The following is a 15,104-nucleotide window of genomic DNA, read 5'->3' on the forward strand; positions in this document are numbered from 1 at the left end:
GGAATTTATTGATCGATGTACATTTTACTTATGGGAATATCCTAGTCCTAGAAGTGCTATAGGAGTTTGGAATCTATCAGGAACACATAAGTTTTAACACAAAAATATATTAATTTTTTGAAATACCTTCATTTAAGCTCCCCATGGGGAACGATTTATTGAATAAAAAATTTGGATCAGATTGTACTAACCAAATCCTAACTAAAAATTCTAATACCATTGTGTTCTTCCCACATTGTATAGTTAGATCAACAAAAACCACAACTGAAAGTGAGACCAATCATGGTGTTGCCACAAGCTCGTAAGATTAAAAAAAAACTGAATTGACCATCTTAATAAAGGCTTTGGCATTTCATATTAACAATTCGATCTTCCATTGAACTGATGTATGGGTTGACTTGGTAAGTATCTTTATCCATGTTATTGGCATTCACAAAACATAAGAAAAGCTTATCAATAGTCACCTGCTTCTATCGAATTTAAACTACACAATGAGAATCCTACAATATCTTTCATTGGTTATACGGGTTTAGATCCTATTCACATGTACACAAGAGAGCATGATTTCAAGAAAAAACTATTCCTTTGTACTTTATGGTAGTGTTCGCCTGGCTGGATGCCAATATCGGGACGGATGCTGAACCATAAGTCGCAAGAGAGAAGTCCGACATCCGCCTAGGCTGATATCCAGATGTCAGTTTGTTTTTTAAATATCAGTTTTTTTTATCTCCAACATAATATTTAAAATCCTTCCTCCAATCCTATCTCTCTCTCTCTCTAGCTCTACCCTTCTCTCTCCTCTCTAATAAGGTAGATATTTCGTCATCTTCCATCATGTCGTGTCACTGGACCTGTTTATCGATCCCGTTGTCGGCTGACTTGGCGGCTTATCAGCCGTCGATGATCGATCGGACGACGACAACCTCAATAAATTCAAAAAATCGAAATCTTCGTATTAAAAAAATATCTCCCCTGCCACGTCCGCTCAGATCCGCCACGTCTTCCATGAATCCATCCAACGGTCAAACAAGGACGATCGCGGAGAACATCCAACCGTCGATTTCCAATCCCACGACAGTCGCGGCAACTATAAATTCCAGAGCCGATTGATCGCCCTTATTTGTAGGATTCCAATCTCTCTCTTCCCTCCCTCTCTTTCTCTCTCTAGCGAGGCGGAGATCGTCGCCGTCGTCGATCATGGCGGCGCTCCAGGCCTTGCCGCGGCCGATAGCGCCTTCTTCGGCTTCTTCGGCTTCTTCGCATTCAAATTCCTCTTCTTGTTGCGCTTCTGCCAAATCGTCGCTCGTTTCAAGAAGAAGATGGCGCAATCGCGGTGAAAAACTGAGCTGTTTTGCGGTCGCTGGCGTAGATTTGACCTCCCCTTCCACAATACCTCCATTGACGACGCCGCCGATTGAACCAGTTGAATTGATGAAGGCTACGACGGATTCGCTTCAGTACGAGAGCGGGTTTCTGGGAGGCATTTCGGGGAAAACGCGCCCTCCTTGGGGGGCCAGCTGGACGAGCAACGCGCCGAGCTCGGACCGGCCGGGCGCCATGGATTACCTCGCACATACGCTTACGTCTAGAGTGTACGATGTGGCCATTGAATCCCCGCTGCAGCTGGCTTCTAAGCTTTCTGAAAGGCTTGGTGTGCAGTTTTGGCTGAAGCGTGAAGATTTGCAACCAGTGAGCTTTACTTTTTTCTGTATACAATTTTGTGTAATTTTCTTAACTTTTTTATTTTATACTGTTACGGCTCTATGATATATCTAAACTTTTGACGTGCAAGACATGATCTTCCCTCTTCACTCTGGGTTTATATGAGTTTTATAGATGATTGTGTAGCTTTATTCGAACATCAGTACGTCCTTTGAGTTAAATAATGTTTCAGTTTTAGAGGTCCCGGATCAATCTAACATTTCTGACCTGCGACCAGTGATCTTCCCTGTACACTCCTAGTGCATAAATATTGTAGCTTTTATGGATTTTCTAATTTTTTTAATGACATCCATTGATTTTTACAACGATTCTAATTTAGAGGTCGGGGATCAACATAAAGTTTTGACCGGCAACCAGTAATTCTCCCTTTTCGCTTTGAGTTTATATGATTTATTAAAAGTTTAATCACATAATGGATCATCTATTGAGCTCCGGATCAATGTATTTTTGTCCTGAGGCCAGTGAGCCTCCCTCATCCCCCTGAATCGTCAAATAGAAAGAGCAATGTCGTCTAACTGACTTCTTGATTTATCGTAGGTTTTCTCATTCAAGCTACGTGGAGCTTACAACATGATGGCGAATCTTCCAAAGGAGAGGCTGGAAAAAGGAGTGATCTGCTCTTCTGCTGGGAATCACGCTCAGGGAGTAGCCTTAGCTGCTCAGAAATTAGGCTGCAATGCAGTCATTGTCATGCCAGTGACCACGCCTGAAATCAAGGTTATATTTTTTCAGGAAAACCCTTACACCCAAAACCCTAAACCTCTAAACCCTAAACCTCAAAACCACAAAACCCCGCCACCAATGGTCTAAAACTTTAAATTCTAAAACTTTAAAATCCTAAAATCAAGACCCTATACACTATGAATGCTTTTCTGACAATTCTTCATTTCTCAGTGGAAGTCTGTAGAGAAACTGGGCGCGAGTGTTGTTCTTGTGGGCGATTCTTATGATGAAGCGCAGGCTTATGCCAAAGGAAGAGCAGAGAAGGAGGGTCGCATGTTCATCCCTCCGTTTGATCATCCGCACGTGATAATGGGTCAGGGAACAGTTGGAATGGAGATAATAAGACAGTTGAGGGGTCCGATTCACGCTATATTTGTGCCAGTTGGAGGTGGTGGATTGATTGCTGGTATTGCGGCCTATGTGAAACAAGTCCGGCCTGAGGTTTGTGCTGTCGACCCTTTTGAAGTGTTTTTTTCCGTCATTTTTTATATTAAATGTGAAAGATTTTATCTTTTTTCATTGCCTTTCTGTTCAGTGTAGTACTTTTAGAACCCTGCATTGGAGTCTGTCGATTATTTTCCAATAGTCATTGATTAAAAAATGTTATCTGTTTGCCTTCAATGCCAAAAAAGGGAAAAAGAAAGAAAAAATTTAGAAAAGGGAAATCCTGGGAGCATTTAATACGTGTTTATTTTATTGCCTTCCAGTAAAGCACACTCTCTAGCAAAACACTGCATTTCTAGATTGGTTATTTTTGTAATTTTCATGGATAAATACATATACTTGTTTATTTCATGTTCTGTGGAAGCAAAATTTGATGCATTTCAACTTCTTGTCTTCTTTTTTGCTCTCTCCTCGGAAACTCGACTGTTATTTTACTTTACACTCTTTAAAATTTTTTGAACTACGAGTCCTCAGTTTCCACTTTAGATCTGTGAATACTGAATATATAGTTCGAAACCTAAGCAAAAAGCATTTTTGCCTGAGTAAAAAATCTCTCTCACAACATTTAATCGATAATTTTTGTGTAGCATATTCAAAAGTCGAACTTTTCTAATCTAAATTCATAAAGTCTTGGCAAATTGCTCTTCTGAACTTACCTGTGTGATGCCACAGATCATGTTCAATGCCATGTGCAGGTGAAAATCATTGGGGTTGAACCATCCGATGCAAATGCCATGGCCTTATCATTACATCATGGACAAAGGGTCATGCTAGAGCAGGTCGGAGGATTTGCAGATGGCGTTGCTGTTAAAACAGTTGGAGAAGAAACCTTTCGCCTCTGTCGAGAATTGATTGATGGTGTTGTTCTTGTCAGTCGTGATGCCATATGTGCATCAATCAAGGTTAATCATTTCTCGAATGTTCTCTTCTTTCCATGCAGATGATATGTACAGTATTATTTTTGTGAGCAGAATTTAGGTTTCAAGTTTTAATTTGATTTTATTCTTCGTTTGTTTTCTTTCAACTGGCATTTTTATCTGAGGTTTGACCTTGACTTGGAGTTTGATAAGGATCCAAAGATTGCTTCCGGCCAGAGAGAGAACACAAAAGAGAAGGAAGAAAGAGAGAGATAAAAGACCAATAGGAACAGGGCAATAGAAACAGGGCCTCCGGCCCCTCAAAAAGTACCAAAAACATTGATCAAATGAGATGGGAGAAAGAGCTCACCTCTTAAGAAGTAACCATTGAAACAAAAGAATCCATGCATTTAGCTGTAGCAGAATTTAGATCTTTCTAATGTTTTATTCCGAAAGGATATAATGGCAATTAAAGATTTTCTTAGTGAAGATTTTTGTGTTATTCTCTAGGGTAGAACATAATAGACGGCGCCTTCTAATAGACTTTGCTGAATTCATGCTTTAGAAACAATAGTCTGTAATCACCCTGAACCGTAGAAAATAAAGTTTGATGTAATTACCATGAAATAGATTGGGATTTTTTCCCTTTGTAGGACATGTTTGAGGAGAAAAGGAGCATCCTAGAGCCAGCTGGCGCTCTCTCATTGGCTGGAGCAGAAGCTTACTGCAAGTACTACGGATTGAGAGGAGAATCTGTTGTAGCCATAACTTCTGGGGCCAACATGAACTTCGATCGCCTACGACTGGTCACTGAGCTTGCAGACGTGGGTCGCAAGCAAGAGGCTGTCCTCGCCACTTCTTTGTCAGAAGAGCCTGGAAGCTTCAAACACTTTTGTCAACTTGTAAAATTTATTTGCCTTTTATTTTTGTTAGAAGATAGATTCCTTCCAATGTCCTTGTTTTCTCATTTGAATACCTTATTGGTTTGTGATAGGTTGGTGCAGTTAATATCACCGAGTTTAAGTACCGATATGATGCTAACAAGGACAAGGCTCTTGTTCTGTACAGGTAGTCATTTCTTTCTCCTGCATATGATAAAGCATTCTTTTTATCTTTTCTTGGACGGTATCAACATTTTGGAGAAGAAATATGAAATGTATTTACTGTCGCATGATTTGTCTGGGCTACCTGTTATAATTATTTGTCTTACCGAACTCTTTGACTTTCCCAAAGAATACCGTTTTTGAATTATTGCATAAAGTTATTGAAATATTTTTACTCAGTCCTTGATTTTGAAGATTTCATTGAGGGCTCAAATCTGCTAAAAGTCTTGCTCATTCGTTCTTCCCTTTTTAAAACAGAAAACTAAAGACGGCTATACTAGTTTTTTCGTAGTGTATGAATTACGTATAAGTATTTTATTTATAAATATTTCTCTGTATGGTCAGAGTGTAAGAATATCAGACGAAGAAGAGATGTGGTCAACTCGGGCTATCTGCTCACCAAGAGATGCGAGGGCTGATCTGATGGATTAATTTGACCTATCAGTCATCATGTTCGGGTAGTGAGATGACTTGAGTAGGGATGAAAGCTGACCTGCTACAAAGATATCCAGAATGTTTAAAACTATAAATAAGGGTGTGCGTGGGAGTGGCAGTCATCTTTTGAGGAGCTGTTTTTGGAGTGGAAGACTTTGTATTACAAGAGGGTTGCATTTGATTAATCACTTGCCGAAGGTGCTTGGGCTTTTGCAGACCAGCAACACTAGATGATGGGAATGCTTACTGAAAGGGAGTAGGTCAGCATGGGGTGGGTTGTGCATTGAGGGAAGTTACTCCGTCAGTAATATTTTTTTGGAATTTCAATTTTTTTGGGTACCTTTTCCCATAAATTTTATGAGACCGGATGATATTGACAATAAGAAGTCTTAAGGAACTGAAACCAAAAATGGAGGCGTTGGATTTGGAAATTGCAAAACCCAAGGAAGGACAACAGAGCTTGGAAGGGTAATGCAAAAGTATTAAGAAGAGAACATTGCATTTCTATGGTGAATGATGCAGCGGATCAACAGAATATTTGATGCTCTTAGTCTGCCTGGAAGCTTAAGTAGTGAGGCGAACCGCAGTGGCTGCGCTGCGCAAGAAAGCAAGAATGGTATAGGCAATGCCGAGGACCACGTTGTGTACAAGGAGTTAATGAGCAAAATGATTATGACGATGGAGGCAACCTAGAGTTGAAGCTCCTACACCCATGGGGCATGATTTGGAAGGCTGAATTCAAGGAATGGAGCGGTCTTCTCTGTCAAAGTTTAGGGTGGACATGTATTCATGGGGAGCGTCTGTTGGTAAAATTTAAAGTTAATCAGAAGACAGTCAACTTGAAGGTTGATTGGATACGTTATGATCCTGGTCAAGATAAGAGAATAGATGATAAACCAAGATCATATTTAGAGTCATGAGGATGGACGATAAACCAAGATCTCTCTCCGACTCTCCAAGAAACCACGGCTCCTTCTGATCAAGAAAATGGACAATGCCCCGAACTGCTCCCTCTCCCCCTTATTTGTATTCTCTGCTCCCTCCTTTTAGGAATTTGATCTCACATATGCAGGAGCTGAGCCAGGTGCTGACTGTTGCTTTTTCCTCTTGTAACTATGATAAGTTCCCTTGGGAATCTTATCAGCATCCTGTTGGGCTCTGATCTGATGATGTTAGAAAATCTACCAGGTGGAATCCATGAAAGAAAAAGTGGCCACACTGGAGGCTTCTATTGAAGCACAACTCAGGGATGCAGTAGCCAACTGTTCTGAGGATCCGATTACTCTGGCGCCTCAGAAAAAGGTGGATCATGCCACCCAACTGCTGCCTAAACCCCAACCTACGAATCCGAGGCTGTACTGATTTTTTTTTTTTTTAAAAATCCGAGGCCGTATTGATACACATTTATACAGAAGGATTAGATTGAACGATTAGTGCATGAACTTCTGGATGCAGAGCTAATTAGGCCCTTGCAAGCCCTTGTGCAAGTTAGTGCTATTGGTTAAAAAGGAATATTATGTTTCTGTTTTGATTATTGGCAAAGAGAAGGGATGTTACCCTACTATTATCCCATTCCAGTGGTCAAAGAATTCCCTGACGAAAAGCATGGGGCTACAATTTTCCGTAAATTTGATCTAAAATCAGTGTACCACAAACAAAGATTAAACAAAGAGGATTTTTCAAAGACTGCCTTCAAGACACATGAAGCTCACTGTGAATTCAGAATGAGGCTATTTGTGTTAATGAATGCCCGTGTGCCAGATGAATAAGCTGTTCATTTCGATGCTGGATGAATAAGCTGTTCCTTTGGTTTCCTTTGATGATATTCTGAATTATACAAGGTCAAGTGCTGACCATAAGGAACATCTATACCAGGTTTTTGAGTTCTATTTACGAGTGATCTTCATATCTACAAGTGTCACTTCACATGCTGTTAATTTGACTTCTCAGGCTTCTGGATTTCAGCGTATAGACTTAAAACCATTATGGTTACAACTCGCCTGTTCCAGAAGCGATGCAAGTGTTGTGGGGACTTCCCTTACTGAAAGGATACTACCACAGATTTGTGAAAGAGTATGCGATCAAAGCAACCCCACTAACGGCTATACTGAAGAACAGGGCATTTATGTGGATGAAGCATGCTCAAGATGCCTTTCAGACATTGAAATAGGTAAGGGTGTAAACACCAAATTTGTTCCTGCCAGATACTTCAGGGATAGGAGCGTGAGTAATAATCATGCATAGGGGGTGGAAGACCAATTGCTTACTTCAGTGAAGCCCTTCCCAGACAGAGTCAGGTCAAATCTGTGCGTAAAAGCGAATTGATGGCCATCGAACTAGCAGTATCTCAATGGTGCCATTTTCTGATCCACGTGCCCTTAATCATCTACATGGACCAGAATACTCTCAAATTCCTTTGATCGATGAAACAGTTGCGGGAGGCTAATACAAATTGGGCAAACAAACTGATGGATTTTAATTTTGAAATCAAGAGTAAGCAAGGAGTACAGATGCAGAGACTGAGGGACTGTCTCATTACCCTGGTTTGCTGGCCGAAAAATATCTCCGAATCCAACTTTTGGATAGTTGATCTGGATACAGTTAAGATTGAAGTCTCGACTGATCCTTGTTTCCTGATAATTATGGTGACTCAACGGATGTTGCACCTCGAATTCAATTATTTCTTTCCATCACAGTTTACTGTTTTACAAAGGGTGATTAGTGATATTATAACTCAACCATGAGTGCCGTACAGATTACTTGCATCCTTAAAAGAAAATTACCCAAGATTGATATTTGCCTTAGATGCAGTCCTCTATCGAAAAAACACTTGTTGATGCTTGCCATGCCCTCTAGGCTCACAAGATCTCATCGTTGCCAACAAAAGGATTCTCCTACTGTTACAGTTACCAGGAAGGCATGTGATGAAATGTCCGTAGATTTTATTTAAGGATCACTTGATTTCCAGGCTTTCAATTGTACACAGAATGTTGATCACTTATGAAAGTATAAACGACTATACTGGTCTTTTTCAAAAAACAGAAAGTATAGTCGACTATACTGGTTGTCATTGAACATTTAAGCGACTATGATCGCTTGATCACTTAAGCAGATTTATTTTTTAATTCTTTAACGCAGATTTTTCCGTTTTATATTTATGCCCCACAACTACTATTTTGTTTCTAGTTCATACAAAATCTACATTGTAAGTCATATTTTCCATTGCCATGGTGTGGTGGTCTCGCTGCACTATTTCTTGTAATTGCTGCCAAAACAAAGCCCATGGCGGTCTTCGTTGTTAGTCTAAATCCATATATGTGTATTTTTATCCATGGGGATAATCTTAACCGTTTGTTTTTTTCGAACTTATAATGTTTTATTTCAAAGATATATGAAGTTAACTTTCAAGTTTATATATTTTTTATGGCTGTAGTGTGGGGGTCCACACATCTACGGAATTAAAGTCTATGGTGGGTCGCATGGAATCCGCCCAACTCCAAACCGTAGATCTTACGGATAATGACTTGGCCAAAGATCATCTTCGCCATCTGGTAAATTCTCGTTTATTTTTCTACGAATCCCATGCCGCCACCTGGCATGCTTTCTAGAAGGACCATTCTGATTTATATAATCCACTTAGGTGTTTGATTCTTATTTGTTACGTAGTTTTGGATCTTTAATAATAGTTTTTGTTTGTATTTATCTCTGCTAGAAGATTGGTATATTTTAGTGCCAAGTCGACATTGTTTTATAGGTTCTACCTGCTCCACTTGCCGAAAACCTTTAATTTCCTAGAGAGGTAGAGTAAGTGAGAGAGAGGTATAAGGAATGAGGAAGTAGAGAGAGAGAGAGTGGAAGCTGGAAGAGGAAGTAGAGAGAGAGACTGAAAGTTGGAAGAGGTAGTAGAGAGAGAGAGAGGTATAAGGAATGGGGAAGTAGAGAGAGAGAGAGAGTGGAAGCTGGAAGAGGAAGTAGAGAGAGAGAGTGGAAGCTGGAAGAGGAAGTAGAGAGAGAGACTGGAAGTTGGAAGAGGAAGTAGAGAAAGAGAGGTATAAGGAATGAGGAAGTAGAGAGAGAGAGAGAGTGGAAGCTGGAAGAGGAAGTAGAGAGGGAGACTGAAAGTTGGAAGAGGAAGTAGAGAGAGAGAGCTATAAGGAATGAGGAAGTAGAGAGAGAAAGAGTGGAAGCTGGAAGAGGAAGTAGAGAGAGAGAGGTATAAGTAATGCGGAAGTAGAGAGAGAAAGAGTGGAAGCTGGAAGAGGAAGTAGAGAAAGAGACTGAAATATGGAAGAGGGAGGAGAGAGAGAGACAGAGAGAGAGAATCAGGGAGAGAAACTAGAGAGAGAAAGTTGAGAAAGAGGCATGGAAGATGATTCCGAAGCCTGGGTGGACCAGGAAGGAGGGAAGTGAAGAGAAAGCCATGCATAAGCTAGAAAAATGGACCAATAACTAGGCTTTATAGATGGAAGAGAAGAGATAGTGTGTGTGTAGAGAGAGAAAGAATGCATTTTGTGATATGTGCAAACAATTATTCAGGTGGGGGGCCGGACCAACGTGGAGAATGAGCTTCTGTGCCGATTCATCTTCCCTGAGAGGCCTGGCGCCCTGATGAAGTTCCTTGACTCCTTCAGCCCTCGCTGGAACATCACCCTCTTCCACTACCGATCCCAGGTCACCCGCGAACACTTCTTAACATGTCTTACCACCGTCATGCGCCTTCCATCCCATTATCATTATCGTCATCATAATCATCATCATCAGCATCATTGGATGGCAGCCGTAAATTATGTTTCAATAAAAAAATCATCATCATCATCATCATGAGCAACAGCAGCATCATGGTCCTCGCCTTCATCCTCATCAACATTGTAGTTGTTATGTTTGCTGTCATTATCAGCTTTATCATCATCATCCTCACCTCCATCATCATTACCAAGATCAATTAATTATACCATTGTCATTATCATTATAGTATCGGTATCATCATCATCATCTTTAGCCTTATGAAGATCATCACTGTCATCATCATTACGATCCTCATTATCCTGATCATACGCATTATCGTCATCTCAACATCTATTTATTATCATCATCTCTATTATCATCCTTGGAGTCTTTATCGTTTGTATGATTCTGGTCATCAGTATCATCATCACCTTTACGATGTATGTTGCCATTTTGGGGATCATTTTCCTCTTCTTTATCATAATCGTCATTATACTGGTAATTATTTTGATCCTAGTCATCATTGTCGTCATCTTTCTTCATCATCCTCATTATCGACATCGTTACCATGATCATCGACATCATCATTATCATCATCATCATCATCATCATTTCATTTTTCTTGAGCACCGACATTATAAGTCTATTATCATCGACATTGCTTTGATGCTGATGATGACAATCATTATCACCATCGTCATCATTTTATTATTATCAGTTTATTATTATCAACATTGCTATGATTCTGATGATGACAATCATTATCACCATCATCATCATTTCATTTAGTTTTGAGCACCAATACTATCAGTCTATTATCATCGACACTGCTATGATTCTGATCATGATGATCATTATCACGGCCATCATCAACATTATCATCGTCATCATCATCATCATTGTCATCATCGTCGTCATCATCATCGTCGTCATCATCATCGTCGTCATCATCATCGTCATCATCATCATCGTCGTCATCATCATCATTATCATCATCATAATCATCATCATCATCAGCATCATTATCATCATCGTCATTCTCATCTTCCTCCAATATGCAGGGTGCGGCAGGGGCGAATGTTCTGGTGGGAATCCAGGTCGCGGCTGGCGAGATGGATGAGTTTCGCGCCATCGCTGCCAGCCTCGGCTACGAATATGCCTTGGAGATGTCCAACAAGGCTTACCAGCTTCTCATGAACTAAACTATGATCATGGTGATGTTTAATAATAGTATTGTTACATTAATGGTATGATCATGTTAGATGCAGAGTATAATGCATAAATTAGCATATGAAGAAGCATGACCATCGTCTTTAAGAGGATACTTATCAAGGAGAAGAAACCGAATAAAAAGAGCACCAATTATGAGCTTTATGAAGATAAGGAACAACAATAATAAGATGAATATGATGGTAGTAGTGGTCATGATGATGATTATTGTTTTTATGATAATAACCATGATGATGGAAATGAGGATAATATCTGTAAGATATGTCGGTAGATTTTTATGTGATATTTTTAATAGGATATGGGTGGCATTGAGCGTGGATGATGACGAAGCAGGCGGTGGGTGAAGGTTATTATGATGATGGTGACATCAGGAAAGATACATGATGATTATAAAGGTGATGATGACGAAATATGACCAATGGTCAATATGTTATTCCCATATTTGCCTTGGACGGGATGAAGGGGCATGCCGGAATTGACTTTCTCTCTCTATACGCCGGTATGGCGCCCCTGGTTTTTTCCAAGTTCCACGTGGACCACTTTAGTGAGAGAGATACCAGATAGTGACATGCATGTAGAGAGAGAGATAATGGGTGGTAAGAAGGAAACGTGCAAACATATATACATATATGTATGTGTATTTATATGTCTCGCCAGTGAGAGGGATGTAGTAGGAAGAGTTGGATTGATGGTATTGGGACATAAAAAAGTAGAGTAAGATAGATCCATCGTTGAGTACTGAAATAAATATATATACATTTATATACATCATAAAGAGTGGTATGATGGTATTCGGAGAGAAAAAGTACTGACGTAAATATATTTATGTTTATATTCATAAATAAATACATATAGAAAGAGTTGTAGGATTGTATTGGGACTGGGAAAGAAAAGTAAGATTGATACATGGATGAGTACTGAAGTAAATATATATTGAAGAGTGAGAGATGGATAGAGCATTTGAATGAGTTGTATGGTGGTTTTGGGACATAAAAAAAAAACCAAGATACATCTATGGATGATCACTTAAAGAAATATATTAGATAGATACACAAATAGATAAGAGAAAATGACTGATGGATTGTTGGATAAGTTGAGAGATGCATTAATTGCTGGCCTGGTAATTATATATTAGTTAAGGATTGATGGGTTGTCAGATAACTAGAATCTTCGATAGAGAGAAAATGACTAATGGATTGTTGGATAGACGGAGAGATAGATTGATTGTTTGACTGATTATACTATTTTAGAGAAGGATTGATGGGTTGGCAGATAGAAAGTGAGGAAGAGAGAGAGAGAGATGGATTGTAGAGAGAGAGATAACTAGAATCTTCGATGGAGAGAAAAGGAGCGATAGATTGTTGGATAGACGGATAGATAGATTGATTATGGACCGATTCATAGATTTTAAAGAACGATTGATGGGTTGTCAGGTAGAAAGTGAGGCAGAGAGGGAGAGATGGATTGTAGAGAGAGAGATAGCTAGAAACTTCGATATAGAAAAAAGGACTACTGGATTATTGAATAGACGGAGAGATAGATGGATTGTTGGTCCAATTCGTACATTGTAAAGAATGATTGATGGGTTGGCAGATAGAAAGTGATGAAGAAAGAGACATGGGTTGTAGAGAGAGGTAACTAGAAACTTCGATACAGAGAAAAGGACTAATGGATTGTTGGATATACGGAGAGATCCATAGATTGTTGGACCGATTCGTACATTTTAAAGGATAATTGATGGGTTGGCGGATAGAAAGTGATGAAGAGAGAGAGAGAGACGGATGGTAGAGAGAGATTACGAGAATCTTCGATAGATGGTTGTCTTTAAGTGGAAATTGCTTGGAGCTCTGAGTCCAACGCGTGGAGAAGGAATATCCCTGCGCTTCGGTGGTCGGTCTAAGTCGAATAAATCATTTTCCAAGTAAAAGACCAACGACCCACCCATAGTTTTTTCTCTCTCTCTCTCTCTCTCCTGTATCTATCTCTCTCTCTCTACCTATCATTATCTGCATCTATCTCTCTCACTACTTGGAAGACTTTGACGAGCTGTTTCCACGGGAGGTCAAGAAAACCAGCGCGCCGTTTTCAGTTATCGCCCATCCCGCGTTTCTCTCTCCTTCTCACTCTTTATAAGAGTCTTCCATGGCCCCCGCTTCCAAACAGCCAGTGGTTTAGAGAGAGAGATAGACGGGAGATTAGAGAGAAAAAGGAAGAAGCGCCATGGCTGTTCTCACCCAAGGACAGATCGCCGAGTTTAAGGAAGCTTTCTGCCTCTTCGACAAGGATGGAGACGGTTCGTTCTCGCTCTACATTTCTCTTCATCTTTCTTTCTCATTTGCTTGATGTTTCTTTTTTTTTTATTCATTTTCTCCTTTCATAGATGAATAGATAAAACGAGTTTCTGTAATTTGACTTCTTACCCCTCTCAAGGCTAGAGAGAGAGAAAGAGAGAGAGAGAGAGAGAGAGAGAGAGAGAGAGAGAGAGAGAGAGAGAGAGAGAGAGAGAGAGAGAGAGAGAGAGAGAGAGAGAGAGAGAGAGAGAGAGAGAGACTCAACTTCGTCGTATTATTTGGGTCACTTGGGATTTTCCCTTGCATGGTCAAAGTCAAACTTGAAAAATGTGTGTTCTTAGTGCGTCAAATTTACTGGGCTTTAACTCAACTTGGGTTTTTCTCTGAATTTTTTAAAAATGTGTGTTCTAAGTGGGTCAAGTTTCTCTCTCTGGCTAGAGAGAGAAACTTTAGTGGGTATTTTGATTGGGTTTAGGGTTAATAAACCTGATTCGGGTTTGGATGAAAACAGGTTCTATTACGCTTGATGAACTGACTTCTGTTATACGCTCGTTGGGCAACGTGGTAAATCAAGATGAGATTCAAGAGATGATAGATGAGGTTGACGTGGACCACAATGGGACCGTTGATTTCCATGAGTTTATCTCCATCATGACCTCAAAGACCAAGGTCGGCAGCAAAGATCAAGATTTATTTTTTCCAATTTATAACATATTAACGACCCTTCCGTTTACAGGATGCTGATGCTAGTGATGAGTTGACAGAAGCTTTCAAGGTCTTTGACAGGGATCAGAACGGGTACATCTCAGCTGATGAGGTAAAATTTTCAGTTCTTTTTTTTTATTTTTACTTTTAGCTATAAAAACCCCTTAGAAGTCAAGTCAATATTGTTTGAACTTATACCAAATAAGAGATTTTTTTTTGAATATGAACAAATACCAAATAAGAGAAATTGTTTGATCATTGTTTTTTTATGTGGGCAGTTGAGGAATGTCATGATAAATCTCGGAGAGAATATGAGTGATGAAGAGGTAGATCAGATGATCAGAGAGGCTGACCTGGATGGAGATGGTCAGGTCAATTTTGATGAGTTTGTGAGGATGATGATGACTACCGTTTGATTCCAGCCAAGCTGGTGGAGCTATTTTGGGAATTCCAATATTGTGCCCAGAGAAATTTTAATGACAAAATATCCAATAAAGGAAAGACTTTTTTCATTCAGTAATTGCACACTCTTTTTGTGTTCTCATCTCTTATTATCACTCTCTTGGGTTAGGGTCATGTATACATTTTGTTCCCCATAAGTAATATCTAACTTAAACAAAATTGGATAATTTTTTTACAAAACCAGACCAAAACTGGGTTTTGACTGACTTCAATATCTTCAGTCCTATAGCCCTGAAGTATTTATGTGTACCAGAAACTTGTAGATATTCGCGTCTACCCTGTAACTGTGGCTATAACATTGATATAAAATCTTAAGATTACAAAATTCTACTTCTAAATTCTGTTGTCCCTATTTAATAAATATCTAAAAGCTAAATGGGCGCATCAAGTTGTGGCCCAGGCTCCCC

General features: G+C 39.7%; 2 protein-coding genes across 3 annotated transcripts; both read left to right on the plus strand.

Annotated features, from left to right (window-relative positions):
• Nucleotides 1-1,115: 1,115 nt before the first annotated feature.
• Nucleotides 1,116-11,276, plus strand: OMR1 (L-O-methylthreonine resistant 1). 2 transcript variants are annotated; one of them, XM_078581369.1, is made up of 9 exons: nucleotides 1,116-1,722; nucleotides 2,260-2,439; nucleotides 2,617-2,886; nucleotides 3,585-3,791; nucleotides 4,400-4,648; nucleotides 4,741-4,814; nucleotides 8,718-8,835; nucleotides 9,821-9,955; nucleotides 11,071-11,276. In XM_078581369.1, the coding sequence occupies exons 1-9, from the start codon at nucleotides 1,198-1,200 to the stop codon at nucleotides 11,209-11,211; spliced, it is 1,899 nt and encodes a 632-aa protein (XP_078437495.1). In that variant the 5' UTR covers nucleotides 1,116-1,197; the 3' UTR covers nucleotides 11,212-11,276. The 2 variants fall into 2 exon arrangements, with proteins under 2 accessions (XP_078437495.1, XP_078437496.1); XM_078581370.1 differs by having other exon boundaries at nucleotides 1,116-1,689.
• A 2,104-nt stretch (nucleotides 11,277-13,380) lies between these two features.
• LOC144708023 (uncharacterized) lies at nucleotides 13,381-14,755 on the plus strand. The gene is made up of 4 exons (XM_078581318.1): nucleotides 13,381-13,532; nucleotides 14,042-14,199; nucleotides 14,267-14,347; nucleotides 14,514-14,755. Exons 1-4 carry the CDS (start codon nucleotides 13,460-13,462, stop codon nucleotides 14,649-14,651), a joined length of 450 nt encoding a protein of 149 aa, XP_078437444.1. The 5' UTR covers nucleotides 13,381-13,459; the 3' UTR covers nucleotides 14,652-14,755.
• The last annotated feature ends 349 nt before the right edge of the window (nucleotides 14,756-15,104 follow it).

The sequence above is a fragment of the Wolffia australiana genome, chromosome 9, assembly GCF_029677425.1.
Source record: "Wolffia australiana isolate 7733 chromosome 9, ASM2967742v1".
In the NCBI taxonomy this organism is placed as follows: domain Eukaryota; kingdom Viridiplantae; phylum Streptophyta; class Magnoliopsida; order Alismatales; family Araceae; genus Wolffia; species Wolffia australiana.